Source organism: Hypanus sabinus, chromosome 8, assembly GCF_030144855.1.
Source record: "Hypanus sabinus isolate sHypSab1 chromosome 8, sHypSab1.hap1, whole genome shotgun sequence".
Taxonomy (NCBI): Eukaryota; Metazoa; Chordata; class Chondrichthyes; order Myliobatiformes; family Dasyatidae; genus Hypanus; species Hypanus sabinus.
This window is the reverse complement of record NC_082713.1, coordinates 159,806,578-159,825,765: the sequence shown is the minus strand read 5'-3', so window position 1 is coordinate 159,825,765 and position 19,188 is coordinate 159,806,578. Positions and strand designations below refer to the sequence as shown.

The 19,188-nt window shown below is 38.2% G+C and overlaps 1 protein-coding gene across 6 annotated transcripts in view; it reads left to right on the top strand.

Moving 5' to 3' along the window:
* msrb3 (methionine sulfoxide reductase B3) overlaps nucleotides 1-19,188 on the top strand; it is a 129,645-nt gene that overhangs the window by 17,247 nt on the left and 93,210 nt on the right. Inside the window, exons 2-3 of one of the 6 annotated variants that reach the window (XM_059978378.1) lie at nucleotides 8,112-8,470; nucleotides 9,402-9,523. The exons of 1 other annotated variant lie outside the window; for it this stretch is intronic. In XM_059978378.1, coding sequence (XP_059834361.1) covers nucleotides 9,433-9,523 — 91 coding nt within the window. In that variant the 5' untranslated portion in view covers nucleotides 8,112-8,470; nucleotides 9,402-9,432. Of the gene's footprint in view, nucleotides 1-8,111; nucleotides 8,471-9,401; nucleotides 9,545-10,281; nucleotides 10,409-19,188 lie in introns of those variants that run through there. 4 more of the 6 variants (XM_059978376.1, XM_059978381.1, XM_059978377.1 and 1 more) reach the window with 4 other exon arrangements.

Here is a 19,188-nt window from a genome sequence, read left to right as displayed (position 1 = left end):
AGTCAGAAGCTTTTTCCCAGGGCTGAAATGGTTGCCACAAGAGGGCATAGTTTTAAGGTGCTTGGAAGTAGGTACAGAGGAAATGTCAGGGGTAAGTTTTTTACGCAGAGAGTGGTGAGTGCGTGGAATGGGCTGCTGGCAACGGTGGTTGAGGCAGAAAGGATAGGGTCTTTTAAGAGACTTCTGGAAGGCTACATGGAGCTTAGAAAAATAGAGGGCTATGGGTAAGGACATGTTCAGCACAGCTTTGTGGGCCGAAGGACCTATATTGAGCTGTAGGTTTCTATCGTTCTAATAATAACCATCCCAGAATCAATGAAAGACTGTACCAACTTGGGCATTCAAGCAGTGTGCAAAAGACAACAAACTAAGCAAATACAAAATGAAATAAATAATAATAAATTAGCAATAAATATTTGTTTTAAACTTCTAGCAGTTTTCAGACTTGGATCTTTAATCACTAACTCCTTCAGCATGTCAGGATAGGTCTGACAAATGGTAAATCTGGAAGCATAGCTTTTTTTTGGTAAGAATTTCCTCAGCAAGTACATTCTGAAGAATAAGGCTAAGGTGTATGTGGGGCAATAGCATAACTTTAAGTGAATGACAAATGAAGGTCCATACCTGGCTTGTGGTCAACTTTGTTTGATATTGAGACAGGATCTATTGGTTTCCTGGGGTAAATGATGAATAAACTTCTCAAGCTTCCAGCTTGGTATAGATAATGACTTTAACCAACATTTCAATGACAAATTCTGCCATCTTCATAAGGGATGATACCTAGGTATGTCTAGTCCAGTGGTATATATACCCCCATTGTGTGTTCCTCCTGATTGGTTAGTCCTCAATCAATCAGATTTTTGCTGTCCCTCCTTGTTTACAATAGAATTCCAGTTCTTACTTGGAGACATTCATCTTAGTTGAAGTTCTTATTCTCTAGTCTTTTCACGAGGGCTTCTTTCACCGAGTGGTCCCAAAAGCCGAAGATGACCTGGGACTCAGGACAGCTGGCGTTTACAGTGTTCCCTGTGAATGCAGAGCGGATCGGGCGCACGGTGGAAACCCGCGTCAAGGAGCGTAGATGTATACTTTTGGGTTGCCTGGAGAAATCAGCAGTAGAGCTTTGTATTCTCAGTGGCCGTAGGATTGACTTCAATGGCACAGAACAACTGTGCCACATCAATGGCTTTTGAGACTACCTGGTAAAGGAATTAATTGAACTAAGACTAATGAATAGGAATTTTAACAAAGATGAAGGCCTCACTCCAAGTAAGAACTGAAATTCGATTGTAAACAAGGTGGAACTGTGGAATCCTGATTTGGTTGAAGACTAACCAGTCAGGAGGAACAGACGACTGGTGTATCTGTACCATTGGACTTGTACCATCCTTGATGAAGATGGCAGAGTATATCTTCAAAACGTCGGTTAAAATCAATATATGTACATGGCTAGAAGCCGGAGAAGAGTTAGTCTATTCATTCGTTTGATATTATTATTTATTCTGTTAATGGTTAAGTCTGTTAGAATCTATCTTTTTCCCTATTTGGAACTGAATTAGCATAATTTAGAATTTGGGACCCTTTTAGATAAAAAAAAATGTTATGACTCTAAGTGCCTCTGGTTGAATACAATCATGGGAATTTGTATGGAAATAAGGTAGTGTTTGCAAATTTAATTTCTAAATTATTAGTATTTTTACAGTTGAAAAATGAAAAATCACTTTGTTAAAGCAATATGACCGTTTATTCAGCAGATAGACTGTATTTATAATGAGGGGATCTTTCTACAATAATCTATCTTTCAATTCCATACACAAATTTTGATCTTAAGATTTTTGATTATTCAGGAATGCCTTTCATAGAATATTAGTCATTGAGAAGATACAGCATGGAAATGAGTTATTCAGCCAGGCAACTCTGCTGACCATCATCTGTTCATTTGCACCAATCATACCGAATTCCCATTTTTTACTCCCCACTTCCTCAACATCTTCCTTCAGACTCTCCCACTCACCTACACACCGGGGAAATTACAGTGGAATAGGAAGGAAGTGGTGCATCCGGAGGAAACTTGCAGGTTTTCAGAGAGATCATGCAAATGCCAAAGTATATTCACGTGAGGTCAAGACTGAAGCTAGGTCTCTGCCAGCTGCACACTGTGCTGCTCTCAATGATGAATTCTTCCTTTATTATTATCAAAATTAACAAAAAGTAATGGCAAATATATCTTCCTGTTCTTGAAACTTAAAATGAGTATGAGAGATTTGGATCACATTGGGTTGATTCTAAGTTTGAAGTACATTTATTATCAAAGTATCTATACTTGAGATTCATCTCTTTGCAGGCTGCCACAAAACAAAGAAACACAGTAGAGCCCTTTTAAAAAGTCACACAACCAACCAACACCCCCAGTGTGTGAAAAAACTGAATTGTGCAAACAATAAAAGAGTAAACAAGTAACATAGAGAATATTAACCGCAGTTTCCCTGAAAGTGAGTCCACAGTCACAGAGGCAGTTCAGCGCTGGGGTGGGTGAAGCTGGTCCAGGAGCCTGACAGCTGCTGGCCACAACCACAGAGGCAGTTCAGCGCTGGGGTGAGTCAACGGCACTCACAGATAAGGATAAATTAATTCTGATATACGATGGCCAGTGTGAACTCTTCTTACTTTGGGGTGGGGAAGAGGTTGGATGATTATGCTGGAACAATGGTTGGGACTAATAAGAGAGTTAATAAGGCTTGTTTTTGCTGACAGGAACAGAACCCGTTCAGCTCTAAAAGACATTTGCTGAATGAATGGTAACAAAATCCATTTTAGTAATGGAAACCCCAGCTGCATCATCCAAGTCAAACCATGAGAAAAGCTGGCGTGGAGGTTCATGGGAAGAAGTAATATTTTTCAGCTTTTGACTTTTGCGGCAGATTCAAAGAGTTGTGGGGGAGAAGGAAAGTCAAACAGCAATTCCTGAGAGAATTGAAAGACAGGGCCTTCAGGGTTGACAATCCAGGATTAGAATAGCACAGCGGAACTTTGAAAGCCAGTAAAATGAGCGCTGGGCTGGTTGAGGCCAGAGGAAGCAAAGCTGCTTATGAGGATTTTGCATTTTGGAGCTAGGGTGGGTAGAGATATTTGTCAGAGTGTGAGTAAATATAGCGTTGATCTAAGTAGGGATCTGAAGCATGGCTATGAACTCTATCTTCAGCTTGAGAATGTGATCTGTCTGTTAAGTTTGGAGAAGACCATATGATATAGGAACAGAATTGGGACACTCTGCCCATCGAGTATGCTGTGCCATTTGTGGCTGATCCATTTCCCTCTAAGTGGACTTCCCTCTTTTCTGAGGCTGTGACCTCTGGTCCTAGACTCCCCGACTATAGGAAGTGTCCTCTCCACATCCCATCCACTCTGTCAAGGCCTTTCAATATTCGACAGGTTTCAATGAGACCCTCCCCTCATTTTTCTGAATTCCAGTGAGTATAGGCCCAGAGCCTTTCATTCCCAGATTTTTATGAACCCTCTCCAATGTTAGCACGTCCTTTCTTAAATAAGGGGCCCAAATTTGGTCAAAACACTCCAATTGAGGCCTCATCAGTGCCTTATAAAGCCTCAGCATTACATCCTTGCCCTCTTGAAATGAATGCTAACATTTCATTTGCCTTCCTCATTACCAACTCAACCTGCAAGTTATTCTTCAGGGAATCCTGCACAAGGACACCTAAGTCCCTTTGTACCTCGGAATTTTGAATTTTCTCTCTATTTAGAAAATAGTCTATGCTTTTATTTCATCTAAATGATGTTGTGTACCTAGATTTTCAGAAGTCCTTCTGCAACCTACCTGCTTCTTCAGTATTACCTGCCCCTCTACCCATCTTCAGATCATCCACAAATTTGGCCACAAAGCCATCAATTCCAACATCCTTCCAACTTTCTTTTCAATTGAAATTAAAAAGAAGCAGCTCCAACACAGACCCACGTGGAACACTGGTTGTCTTTGCAGCCAATCAGAAAATGCTCCCTTTATTCCCATCCTTTGCTTCCTGCCAATCAGCCAATGCTCTATCCATGCTACTATCTTTCCTGGGCTCTTGTCTTGTTAAGCAGCCTCATGTGCAGCACCTTGTCAAAGACCTTCTGAAAATCTAGGTATACAACATCCACCGATTCTCCTATCCTGTTTGTCATTTCCTCAAAGAATTCCAACAGATTTGCTAGGCAAGAAGTTCCTTTAAGAAAACCAGGTGACTTTGGCTTATTTTATCAGGTGCCTCCAAGTACCTCAACCTCATTCTTAACAATCGACTCCAATATCTTCCCAAGCACTGAGATCAAGCTAACTAGTCTATAATTTCTTCTGCCTCCCTCCTTTCTGGAAGAATGGAGTGACATTTGCAATTTTCCAGTCCTCCAGAACCATGCCAGAATCTATTGTTCCCTGAAAGATTATTTCTAATGCCTCCACAATATCTTCAGCTGGCTCTTTCAGAGCCCATCTGGTCCAAGTGACTTAGCTACCTTTAGACCTTTCAGCTTCCTAAGCATCTTCCCCTTAGTAATAACAACTGCACTTATTTCTGTCCCCTGATACTCTTGAACTTCTGGCACACTGCTGATACCTTCCACAGTGAAGACTGATGCAAAATACTTATTCATTTCATCTGTCAATACCTTGTCCACCGTTTCTATGTCTATAGCGCTACAGCATCATTTTCCAGCAGTCTGATATCTACTCTCACCTCTCTTACTCTTTTGGGATCCTCTTTGATATTATTGATTAGATTACCTTCACATTTCATCTTTTCCTTCGTTATGGCTTTTTAGTTGCCCTCTGTCCGTTTTTTAAAAATTCCAATCCTCTAACTTCTCCCACTAATTTTGCTTTCGTATATGCAGTCTCTTTTGCTTTTATGTTGGCATTGTCTTCCCTTGTCAGCCAAGGTTGTGTCATTATTCCTTTAGAATACTACTTCTTCTTTGGGAAGTATTTATGAGAGGGTTCATCCGCCCTTTGACAGGTCTTGTTTCTCGTCCTACAGATGTCTAGCCACCGTCCTCACCAGGCAAGCCCGGTGGGGGAGCCAGTTTAGTTGCCAACCACCCGACCATGTGACAGGTAGTACTGGGTTACATGGTACCAGCAGCACTCAGACAAGTGACCTGACAAGAATACTACTACTTCTTTGGGAAGTATCTATGTTGCACCTTCTGAATTGCTCCCAGAGGCTCCAGCCATTGCTGTTCTGCCATCATCCCTGCTAGTGTTCCCTTCCAATCAATTTTGACCACCTCCTCTCTCATGCCTCTGTAATTCCTTTACTCCATTATAATACTAATAATCTGACATTAGCTCTCTTTAAATTACAGGGTGAATTCTATTATATTATGATCACTGACTCCTAAGGGTTCCTTTACCTTAAGCTCCCTAATTAAATCCAGTTTATTACATAACACCTAATCGAGAACTCCTGATCACTTAGTCGGCTCAACCACAAGCTGCCCTAAAAAGTGATAGACATTTTACAAATTTAGCAAATCAGCACTAACCTCATTTTCCCAATCTACCTGCATATTGTAACATTGTACTTTTGACATGCGTTTTCTATCTCCTGTTGAAATTTGTAGCCCACATCCTGGAGAAGAGTCCTAATATGGGCACTGAGATCCCGATTTAATGCTCTCACAGTGTCTGGACCTTGTTTTAATCGGGCATTGTGGACACCAAAATTTGTTGTTGATTCATTTCATCTCATGATTGTTGCAGCCCAGGGCAGATTGAGCAAAACAAAAGCTACAGGGAGCTAGTAACAAATATTCTCTGCTCTTCTGTAACTGAATAATATCACTTCTCTGGATGATTTATGCACTTTGTTGTCTCTTTCTGCCAGTTAATTCAGACGTGTCTCTGACTTCACCCACTGTACAATTGTAGGGTATGCAGTATAATTTGTATAATTAATGAAATGAGCTCAGTAATACTTAATATAGGTGACAGGATGGAGATGCGTCTCTAAAACAGGGGTATCATTCCTTCTTCTAGCCTGCAGGTCACCCATGGGCAAGGTGTAGCACAAGCTTAGCACCCCCAATCATCATCCCTGACGAAGTTGGCGGAGTTGGTTATTGAAGCGCCAGTTATAATCAATACCTATACCTGTAAATTATTTAGTTCAGTTTTTTACATGCTCATGGTTACATGGCCAAACACCTGAGTAATTACATTGTCAAGTTTGCTGATGACGTGACAGTGGGGGGCTCACTCCCAACAACGATGAAACAGCCTACAGAGGAATTGGAAGAACCCGCGAATAATGAGGGCTGACTGTATCTGTTTTGCACGGACTGGAGTAGCAGTACAGTCTTGTTCCCTTGACCAATGACAATGAAGTTCTGTACTGTTCTAATCAATCTATGTATATAAGCTCTCTTATGTATTTACATTTATTGTATTATTGGGTTTCCTTTTGTGTTGCATCAGATCTGGAGTAACAATTATTTCATTCTCCTTTACACTTATGTACGGGAAATAACAGTAAATAATCTTGAATGTCTCCTGGGCATCTGGGTAATTTTGAACTATTAAAATTCCCCATGTTTCACAGCAGCCGAAACTGTTCCGGCTAACAGAGTTTTTAGGGCAGTTCCAGAGGCTGTTTCTCCTCAGCTGCAGCATGGGCCATACTGCTGCTGGCACAGGTGCTTCAGACTGGAAAAGTGCATCCTGATCAGTTACGATGCAAGAGTAGGAAAGCCATGGGACTACACTGGATCAGAAACAGAGTCAACAATATTTGGCCTTGTATTTTTAGAACCTTGCATTAACAAACGGCACGGTGGGTGGCACGGTGGAGAGACGTCTCATCCGAAGGAGGTGTAAGACGCTCCTTCCTTCGGCTAGACTGCAGGTCACCCTTGGCAAGATGTATCACCTGCTTGGCCTCCCACCTCGATCAGGGTCACATGAAGCCATGGGAGCAGGTGGTGGATGATTGTATGAGCAGCCGGTGCATCTCAAGTCCTGGGTATGCAAACACTGATGTCAGGCACGCCATCTCTGAGGAGTATTGATAATGGCTGGGGTCACCCATCTTGTAAAGACACTGCTCAGAAGAAGGCAATGGCAAGCCACTTCTGTAGAGTGATTCGTCAAGAACATTGATGGTCATGGAAAGACCACATTGTCAGCATAATGAACAAATGGACATCAACAAAAGTTACTGGATGTAAACTTTCTGAAGAAGAAGTCACATTGAATGAAGTTTTACCTTAAAATCTATGAGTGTTTTTGCAACAGAAGAGACCACAGAAATGTATTCAGAAACAAAAAAGGAAATGTTGAAAGTCTAATAAAAATAGAAAATGCTACAGATACTCAGCAAATTAGCACCATCTGCGGAAATGGAAATGGAGTCAATGTTTCAGACTGATGATCAGAACTCGTATTTCTGATGAAGTAGTTTTTAAGTTATGAGGCACTTCGATAGGCGGAATAATTGTATGAAATTGGAGAAGTTGTTAGTTTGGGATGGAAAATGGGATGAAGGTGGCCCTTCAGTCTGTCTTGAGAAAGAGAGACAGGGGAAGGAAAGATGTAAGAAACCTTAAGAAATGTATTTTCTTCGAGTTTTATTGGAGCAGTGAATGCCATAGGGAATGGGACTGAGACCATTGCAACTTTCAAGGGAAGAATGGAGAAATATTTGGATGTGTGACAAAATATGATCATTTGGGAATGTGACAAAAGCCAGATGTGAAACTTTTACATACATTGGCTGATTTCCCATGGCATTTTTCGTGCTGGTTTGAAAGTTTTGTTCTTATTTCAGGAGAGGCATATTTGTGGTATAAAATAGAATCATTATTAAGTTAGATGCATTTTAAATGCTAGCTTGAAAAGAAATAAATGAATTAAAATTGTTTCCATATGGACATACAATTTAAAAATTGAAATTAAATTTATTTAATGAATTGGAAAAATTACATTAAATTGTATATAAAGGACATGCATTATTATACTTTGGAAATTAAAGGAATGCTCATTTGAAATGAATTTAAATGAAATGTATGAACAATAGCTACATACTGTATAATTTAGAATAATTTGCAGAATTTGGTAGTTTTCATTTTCAGAATTTGTCTGAAGCATTGACACAAGCACATATATCATAAATTTGAAAAGCTGGGAGAGGAATCCAGTTTGAAGGGCAGGGGAGAATGGCTGCTCCAGGTGTCACAATCAGATATGAATAGGCTTGTGGTGGCCGCCTGTAACAATCCTTGGGGACCGCCGCTTGGCCGTATGCAGACCTGGATTTCCTGAACACAGCTGGTCTACTTCCAGCAAGCTAGTTCAGTAAAGGAGGGATCAAACAGACAACAGGCCCCCTTATTGCATGAGGAAACTGGCTAACACAGATCCAGACTCCAAACTGAGCCTTTGCACAGCGACCCCTCGAGGCAGTGGTTACTCCTAATGGTGAGTGTAATCAGGCTCTTGATAGTGAGGGGCAGCATAATTTAGCCTTGACTTGCCTTAACCTGCTGTTCACACACAGGATTGTGAGCGAGATGCGTGGCTGATTTTCATTCCTTTGCCCCACACATGGCTTGGAGCCACTGCTATTCAGTTGAAGCACTGCTGACCCTGTTGCCTAATGCATGCTACTTTGCACAGTAAATCTGTGAGTTAATCTGCTGGCAATTATGTAGTGAAAATTGGCAGTCCTTCAATTAATCCTTCCAGCTGCCCATGTTATTCACAAAAATATCAATAATAAAGCCATGTATAGTAAGAAGGAAATAGTAAGTCTTTGAAAACACAATCACCTTAACAGGATAATTTGTAGAGTGTAAATCTATTTATGTTACTAATGAAATTTGCACAAAAAGTAACTATTTGGAAATATAGTGGATTCTGGTTAATTGGGACAGTCACTATTTGGAACAACTCTTTACCTGCATTTTATTTTATTTTATTGAGAGGTACAGTGCTGAAGAGGCACTAACAGCCCTTCGAGCCATGAACTCTAGCCTAATTACTCAGTTAAACAGTAGTTTGTCTTTTTTATAACATTTTAGCCATTTCCATGAAAATGTGGATAATTAGGGCAGCCGCTTAATTGGGCCAAAACATCCTGGTCCCATTGTGTCCCAATTAACTGGAATCCACTGTATTAAGACATGTGCAGAAGTAAACTCCTGCAAGGTGACCTTTCCTGCTTGATTCTACCAGTAGATGGCAGCTGTTTCACTAGCTGCATGAGCTTTGCATTAAACATAAATCACCCAGTTCAACTATGCTGGAACCCTAGTACTGGGGCACACTGCCTTTTAATTAGAAAATACATCCTTGTTCTTTGCCTGACCTGCAGAGTGACATCACTGCCTCTCTTCCTGTTGCACTGTAGCTGCCTGACCCAGAGGCTTGACACAAGCCAGATGGCTTCGATTGGTAGGCGCACAGGCTGCCTGGTACTGCAATTGATGATACCGAATAGGACGACCTTTTATGATCAGCTGCGGAGACTGAGTAAGAATGCAGTTCTGCTAGGTAATTGGACATCACTGAACACTTTCATTTTCATAGCAGGCTCTGCAAAAGTTATAAGAATAATTTCATCTACTGAAGCTTTCTGATTAATTTTTTATTTGTTATTTCTGTTGGTTAATAATGAATGGACTTCCCACAGTGTAATCTCAATCTATGCCCCTTTGGTTCAGCAGCACACAGTCGTTTTGAAGTTGACATGTTTACTTTTATTTAATGGCTCGTTGAGACTGTTCGTTGTGACACTTAATTTTGTTTCCTTTTTCTCTCCTTGTAAAAACAGGAAAAATTATTTTGGCTTTGCAATAAGTCACTTTTAAGATGTCAAAGTTAACATAAGCATATTTCTTTCAGACACACTCCAGAATAACTGCTCACTGTATAAATCATTGTTTTGTTCTTCAGAAGGTGCTGGTACTCCTGAAATGCTTTTGCTGCTTGTCTGTGAAAGCACCATAAGCAACATTACTTTGAAGATGTATTTGCCTATGAATGATCCTTATTCATTTTTGCTGCCAATTTACAACAACTCGATCCAAAGTCAAACATAAGGAATAAACATCATTTACATGGAAAAATACATTCATCTTGAGTCAGATGAAAGAAAACTAGTGGTTTGACTCCAAATTACATGTTTAGGTTCTAAAAATGTCGGAATTTTCAGAATGTTATTTTACGTAACCTGCATGCTGTTGGCGTTTTGACATTTAACATGATTTTCTTTTTGTTTCCCTACTTAGCTGTTGTTCCCTGCTTCTTGCCTCTTGTTTCTTGGTGGAAGTGTCCCAGTGATGTCCGCATTCAACCTGCTGCATTTGGTGACAAAGAGCCAGCCAGTAGCCCTTCGTGCTTGTGGGCTTCCCTCAGGTTGAATGTGTGCTGCATGCTGTGTGTCTTGCAAATTTTGGGTGCCATTAGCAAGAAAAAAAATAATGGAGAAGGTGACTGCTGCAGAAAATCCTAGCTGACTCTAGTGACACTGACCCTCATTTTGTTTTAGCAGAGTTTGTCTTTGAAGGCAGAAGTCAGCAATAAATCATTGCTTTAAGTGTACACATTGTCCCCATTTTTAAAAAAATCCGAAGTAACATTTTCCAGCAACCCCTAGTCCATATATTATCTAGCAGTTCTAAGATGCTAGGACAGCTCTCAGATCCTGAGAAAATTTAATTATCATCATCTTTGCTACTTGAGATGCTTTTCCCAATCTTGACGGCATCTTGATAGTGTTACCATTCTCATTTTAAAGTGTGTTGAATGACATTTTAATTCATGCATTGAGATTCCATAATGTGAATGGCATTAACAATTACATTGATACAAGTATGTAGGTTAAAATATAAAGTTACAGTTGTAAAAGTTAGCTCAAGCTTTGAGCTCCAGAGAGGTAACTTATATACAGTACAAAACATTTTTCAATTTAACCAACCTGAGGAAATTAAAGTACCAGATTTGTTTTATGTTTTTATTCACTATCAGTAACTATACTGAAATCATTGCCAACTTAAAACTCAAGAAAACTAAGTACTGCTGACAATAATACAAGGTGATGGTAAATCCTCCTCAAGTTAACTGATCGCCACCAACATTGTTCCAATTTTGGTTTTCATTTAGGGGTGTTATCGCAACAGTTCCTGTGATTTGCATAAAATAATATTTAAAATGCACAGCTTTACATGGTGCTGGTAATACTTTTAAAAAATTCTGAGAAGCCTGTTTCAATTCTGTTTGTGTGTGTGTGTGCCACGCACAAAAGAACAGGTTCAGCTTTAATCTTCATTTGTACACATGCTATTTGTCATGTAGCAGCTTAGAAATTATTCAGTGGGGGAATTTGATGTAATCAAAAGTACATGTGAACAGTTTCAGTTTGAATAACAAAGAAATTGTGATTGTTTTTTTTTAAATGCTTACTAAAGATGGAAATGCGTGCCAGTACCAAAATTATTTTGAAGAATTAGAATATTACAGACGTTGAAAATCTGAAAGAAAAGCTGGAAGCATTCAGCAGATCAGACAGTATCTGGGGAGACAGCAGACGAGACGGTTTGTGAACGTGTCCTCTCAAAGAGGAAACAAAATATGTGTGTTCTCACTAAAAATGGCAGGCAGAGGAAAAAACTGAGTTAAAAAAACCTATTAGTACAGACCACTAATTTGGAGGAATGCGCACATGCACAAAACACATTCAAAATTAGACACTTTGTTGTTAAGGATGTTGCTTGATACAGACCAATCAGGCTGCAACCTGGAAATATTATTCCCATCCATAATCCTGTGGCAGAGGCTAGTTAATATTCTAAATGTGATCTAATTATCTCATTTTCTATGGTGAACTTCACTTTAAAGCATCTCCCAACCCTAAATAGTGTATCTCTCCAAAGCAGCACTGACAAAGTAATCTCCTTGTGACACAAGTAGAAAGGCAAACTCAGCAGTTAACTATGAAACTAGCAATTACCTAGAATGGGGTTGTTTGGTGTATGCATGACTCCTTTTTATGCACTTAAAACAAGACTCTGTGAAATATTGAATTCCAAGAATTTTGAAAATCCTTCACTCTTACTCCCCTGGCAACTGGTTGAAACCTTGCTAACTCTGCTATAAATAGGCCTTTTTTCTGATTCAATGGTTCAATGGTTTCATTTAATATACAATATACAACCTGAAATTCTTACTCTCTGCAGACACCCAAGAAATAGAAGAAAATTCCCAAACAGTAAATGACAGAAAAACATTAGTTTATGTTTAAGTATCTGTCTAACCAGGCATGGGGAGATCTTTGATACAGAGACAATTTCCAATTGGGGAGGTGGGAAAAGTGAAAGTTGTTGATATCGCTTTATACTTTGGAATCCCAACCTGGGATCCGTGTACCCTTCAGTTAATGATAGGTGTCTATGGCATAAAAAAGTTCGGGAACCCTTGCTTTAAACTAATGTACAGTATGTTCTGAACCAGGGAAATTCCTTGATGCCTGCCTAACTTTGATTTGACATTGGTGCTTCCATCATAGTCTAAGTGTGATACAACATGGATACAAGTTCTTCTGCTCAGTAAATCTATGGTGCCTGTCCAGCCGGTACCAAATGCCTGCATTTGGCCCACATCCCTCTAAACCTCAGCTCCATACCTCGCAAATGATGCTATTATGCTTATATCAACCACTTCCTTTTTGTCACTTAATTCCACATGCTCACCGTCTCTGTGTAGAAAAAATTGCCCCTTTAGGTTCATTTTTAAATCTTTCCTCTCTCTCCCTAAATCTATGCTCCCTAGTTTTGGACTCTTTTACCTTTGGAAAAAGACTGTTACTGTCCACCTTATCTACATTGTAATTGTAAATATTTCTGTAAGGTTACCCCTCAGTCTCCTACATTCCAAGTAATAAAAACCTAGCCTGGCCAACCTCTCCTTTATAACATACCCTCTAGTCCTGACAACATCCTCATGAATTTTTTACAAATTACATTTATTATCAAAGTATGCATGCAATACACAACCCTGAGGTTTGTCTTCCCACAGACAGCCATGAAGCAAAGAAAACCATGGAACCAGTTCAGGGAAAAACATCAGCACTCTCTCACACACAAAAAATGGTCAAAAGGCATCATAAAAAGAGAAAAAAAAACACAGAATATAGAACGCAAAACTGAAAGAGTCCAGGCATATTCAGTTCAGCTCTCTTTGCAGTTTAGCCACATCTTTCCTATAACAGGGGGACCAAAACTGAACAGAGTACATAAGTCTGGTCTCACCTACAACTGCGACATAATGTACCAACTCCAATGCTCAGCACCCTGACTGATCACTCCAAAAGTGGAGGTCCAGGAACTATTTGATACCGAGGACCTGCTGATTGGTCAGTTACCAAGACTCTAGGTCATGCTTATGTAAGTTGCAAGAGCTGCTGGGTGGCCAGACTTGACATCCTGATGCTACTTATGTAATTAAGAACTTATAAAAGTAATTCCCGTTTCACTTTCACTGGCCTTTTCCATCCCTTCACCAGCAGAACTTTTTGGAATGGGGATAGATCATTATATTTAAAGCATTCATTAAATATGATCTTTCTCTTGTAATTTTGGAGGGGGAGGTGGTTGTTCAATTTACTTCTGTCTTTTCCAAAAGCACTAATGTTGTTGGAGTCAGTTTCCAGGATCACTGTCCCCTCACTGATGCCTCCAAGGGGCTGTTCTTCATGTTAAATCTGGACAGTAAGATGCTTGACTTTGAAACCAGCACAGCTGATCCAGATTATGGTTTCATTTAAGGGCCATGAATTTACCAGTAAGGATTACTAAATGGCAATCACAAGGTGGAACCCAATTTCCTGACCCTCTCCCCTCCTCCCACCCAGGGGATATTAAGGCTAATTATCGTAGCCACTGCTGATGCTCCAGGACTGGAAATTGAACCCATGACATTTCAGAATCTTTTATTCAGCAAACCGCTGGCTTACCCAACTGATGCATCAAGGGAACTACTATGCTGTGCTTTAAAGCTCATGGGTGCAGTGACCTATATATTATCATAAATGGCAGCAATACTGAGGTTTGCTTATACAATCAACTCTTAACCCAGTGGCTATCACATTACAAACAGTACAGTAACTAAGTTAACTCTAAACTTCATATTATCTTCTGCATTCCTTTGCTGTGATCACAGCTTCTAATTAAGGCAGTATTATTGTCCATTGCTGGTATATAATGCATTCCAGGGCCTTACTTTCCAATCTCATTATTATTGAAAAATGGTATCCCACAGAATACCATGCTGTAGTTTTTACATTTAACTGATTTAAGCAAAAAATTTTGATCCTGTCACACTTCAGCAAAATCCAGCAGATGGCGCATGTGATTATACTCAGTAAATGGGATTGAATTCAGAAATATTAGCTGAGTTATTTGGGGCATTTATCAGAATTGTGCATTGCACAGTAAATATAAAAAAATAAATGTATTAGAATAAGCTCCGGTGACAAATTGCAGCACTGAAATGATATGGAATATCATATCCATTCAACTACTCCCAATAATTTATCTACAGAATTTTATTTTCTCATTTGAGCTTTGTTGTAAGAGATGCTATTTTCAATCATAATCACCCTAACGGTATTTCAATTGGATTGTTTTGGTATCCATGTACAAGTCACGCCTTGAGGTGAGGGAGATGAATGATCAATATGACTAAATTATTATGATACAAAACACATTCTTAGGAAGGAAAGTAGTGCTTTACAAGAATGTTGGCTTTGTGTTGTAGCCCATAATAGCAAAAGTACATCCATCAGTACTCGAAAATGAGCGAGAACCATTAATGTTCCAGCATGGTACTTTCAGTGTTGGAATCCATAACAGGCTGCTACAAGGAGGCTCACTGCCTTGATCTGTACTACTCAGAGGAGTTCAGTGAACACTGTAAAGTTATTTAGAAGGGTTTTCTACAGTAGTCTACCCCTCCTTTAAATGCAGCGCTGCATAATTTGCTTTTCCTATTTATTATGCTTTGCTTTATAATTATCTCCAGTCATTTACTAAATGATTTACTGCTTTGAAATTCTGCTATTTAACTGCATGCTGCTACTCGGAGCACCCATTTCCTTGTATATAATACTGCATATAGAAGTTAATATGATTAGTGGTCTGTGGTTGGGGATTGGAGAAAAGGCAAAGTAACTTATTCATAAAATCGTTTGATAACTAAATCTTTGCCTTTTTTATTTTTATTAACATTATAAGTTGAATTCTTTTCCTTGTTAATACTAGGTAAATAGCAGGCACATATAAATTTTCTTCAAAGATGTTTCTTATTAGAATTTTCAAAATCCCAACCTTTATCTAAACAATCAACTTCCTGTTACCTCGCATTTGTCTGGATAGTTTGGCATTATATTGTAAACACAAGTCAATGGGCACATGAACTACTGCACAGTAAAAAAATGGTATGGATACTTTGCAGTTCATGATGTTAAAACTATTGCGATTAGTGGTCAACTTTTTTCAAATATTGAATCTACAATTTTTTTTCTCTGTTTAATTTTCTGAAATTAAATTCTTTAGAAATATTTAAATCCTCTAATATAGAAGCTATTTTCACTTTTAATTGCAAAGAATAAGACCCTTCAAAGTGGTTTTCTATTGTGAAAACCTTCATCTCAATCTGCAGATGCAATCTTGTTGAAGAAGGCTATTGCTGCTTAATGGTTCTTTGAAAGTAGCAAATGATCCTGTGTTTCCTCTGCAAACTGTGTCCACCTTTGATGCTGCTTTACACAACTGTTCACTGAAGTATATTGCCTTGAAACTTTCTCAATGGTTTTAACCAAAGAACTGTTCGCTTTTTTGAGATTTTTATGGCTTCTATTTTTAATAAGGTTTCATACAATTGGAGAAAGTCTAATGTGTTTATTTAAAATAGTTCAGGAAAGATACAAAAGGCTTAGTGTTGGATATGTAAGGCAAAATCATTCTATATACAGTTAACTAAAATGTAATAAACAATTGTATCAGTATCTTTGAGCAGTCAATAATCGTTGAAATATATCTTTAATAAATGTCTTGAAACAAACTGAATCTTTAAACAATTGAACGTTTAGTTTTTCTTAAAGAGCACAAGGTGATGATTATCTTCCTTGCCCATTGCACCTTGCATCCAGGTAAGTTCAGGAGGGTGGAATTTTCTGAAAAACCCAAAGAGTTTCATTGGTCTTTTGTGATCATTCCAATAAATCCTTTAACATCATCATTCCTGTGCTCATAACAAAACTTCAGTTCTTAAATAAAATCAAATTTTGTCAGTATTTTACTAATTAAGGGGGGGAAACCTTGGTTAACCTTGTTATTGACCCACTGCTATTGGAATGGATAAAAAGGAAATGGGCTTTAGGTGATTGACAAGGTAATCTGCTTCTTATTTATGAAAATATGTAAAAATACTTGACCATAAGCAAAAAAAAATCTGTCTTTATCTGTATATGAACCAAGAACCAAATGACTTTACTTAGGCCAGGCATTTAGAATGCTGTGTGCAGATTTGACTCTAGACAGTTTCAAACTTTTATGTTACACTGTGACTAAAAAAAGCAGTGTTGTTAGAATGGCAAGGTCTGTTTTTCTTTATATAACCCAAATGGCCTGTTTTTTCTTTGCTCTACTCTCACATCCCCTCCCCCACCCCCAACAGGTTTTCAATTTCTTTGTAAGACTGTTAAATTAGCAGAATAGAACTTCTGAGTATTCTCTATTCGAAACTGATATAGGGATTATGGAATATATTGCTTCATATTAGTATGGGTAGAAGGCTTACTTATCTCTAAGTTTAAATAAATAAGATGTAAATGAAGTTATCAAAAAGTTAATAAATTAAGGCTAATTGGATTCCTTTAGACAGTCTAATTCTTTCTTGTACAGCCAATCCACAAGGGTTTAGCCAAGGAGAAAGTTGTATTTGTATGTTTAAAATGCTAAAATGTTGAAGAAATTTTGCTAATTAGAAACTGATGTCTTCAAATGTCTCAACACATTTAAGGCACAACATGAAGCGCATTCTGTCAAAGTTGTGTGAATATTCATTCATTTGGTCTTGTAAGACTAACAAAGAAACCAAGAATGAAATCTTTATTCCTTTTTAAATAAGACTGCCCCTAGCTAAGATATATGACAGTGCTCTTTCAAAGCCTGTTATTGAAATGAAGTTCTGTCATATACTGTAGTTCATGCAAAAGTTAGTCTGAGCAGCAGTCACATCAAAAGCATTTGTACAAAATTTAGAGTGCATTTTAAGCCCACTTTTCCAGTGAGACTTCAATGGTCTCAACTTCAAAATCAAATTTTATAAAACAAATCTTTTATTATGGTCAATGAATATTTCAGAGCTTAGTCAATGTTGAACAATGTGACTTTTTTTTTTAAAAATCAAAATGCGAGTCAACATTCCTTAAATGAGTTACCAGTAACTGTGTTTGGAGCAGTTCTTATGAATACTTTGTAGTAATGACTCAAGGTAAAAGTAGAAAAGCATTCAATGTTAGGAAATTGCAATCCAATACCATGTAATTTAAACCTGCAGTTGCTTCTCTTGTGGTAAATGACATACAGATGGGCAACTCTGGTTCTTGTAGTTTGTGTGCACAATTGGCCTTTTTATACAAGTACACATTTCTAAGTAACAAAAGTATTATTTGACACAGTTTTATTTTTGTACACCTTTCCCTTTTTTTTACACATGTTTTTCTGAGGCTAATTTAGTGCAAACTGCCTCTTGTCACACAATTTGTGCGCATTAAACTTTTTATAAAAAATAAAGTGAGAGGAAAATGATGTAGATTTGCTCATGCTTACTTTCTAATTTTGCTCGTGATTATTTTCCCAGTCCCTTTTGAGAAGGCAAAATTTCTTATTTGATATGGTACATTGGGCAATCCAATATCTCAAAAAAGTTCTGATATTTTTTATGTAGAAACATAGTTAAAAAACTATCGGATTGTAGCGGTCGTCACAACTGAGCTGGATTATTATATATGCACATCAGTTAGTGAGAAGGGATGGGAATTCTGCTGTTTCTCTTTGGCTCTCCTTTGAGGTGTTCAGACCAATTGCAGCACCCCGTGCAGCCTTGTTCAACTAAGCAAACAACACATTCCAGGCATCAACTCTGGGATTTAATTGATCAGTGTGTTTTAGTAACAAATTAAATCATGTATGCATTCACTAATTTATCCAGTAGACCATTTTCATTAGATTGAGTTTTGGGATATTATTATTGGCTGACAACATCTGGGTTATTTCACAATTATAATAATAGAAACCTGAGACTGTTTGATCAGATGATTGTTAATTGGGTATGTTCAGAATTTCATTGGGAAATGTACTAAATTGTGTAGTTCCAACATTAAAAATATGGAAAATTTAGGGAAGACCCATGATTAAATTCTGAAATAATCACTTTATTACAATGCCATCATCTACAGGGTACAGAAGTATGAAATATCAGAATTGGCTACGGAGAAGAAATATGTCTAGGTGACCTTTTGTGCTGATGAGTCATAGTTGAGTAATTCTGATGCTCTTCATTTTGCTGTGCAATTATCGTGTCTATTACCTTCTGAAACATAATAGGTTAAGTTATCAGATAACAAACTATGTAATCCTACCGTGTTTAACTCATTGTCTCTGTTAATCCCATACTGGGATCTTGACAACTTCTGGGAATGGGACTGTCTCAAAAAGCAGATTTTTAAAGAAGTTTTTGGTTTCGTCAAGTTATTATTGACACAATTTTGTGTCATTTAGAAAGCATTGTAAGTGCTAAATTGAAACAAATGCAAAACAGTTTATATAAAACTTCTGTTTTCCTCATTCTTGTTCCCATTTTGTTTACATATTTTATGTCCTTCAAGTGTGCATTATGCATCTGAAGCTGTTTTTCAGCTTAGGAATGCTGTAGGATTGGGTAGGAATTAGGGTTGGAAAGTGGACGGACATGGAGAGGCAAGGTGACTGGAAAATATCCTAAAAGGAATAAAACAAGGAAGAATGTATATTGGAAAGATGATACCCAGATGCTCACTGCCACTTCCCTTTTTCATGTTCTATAACTTTTCAGGCTGGCATCTGGTGCTGGTTGAGCAGAAGGTTTTTCTGATT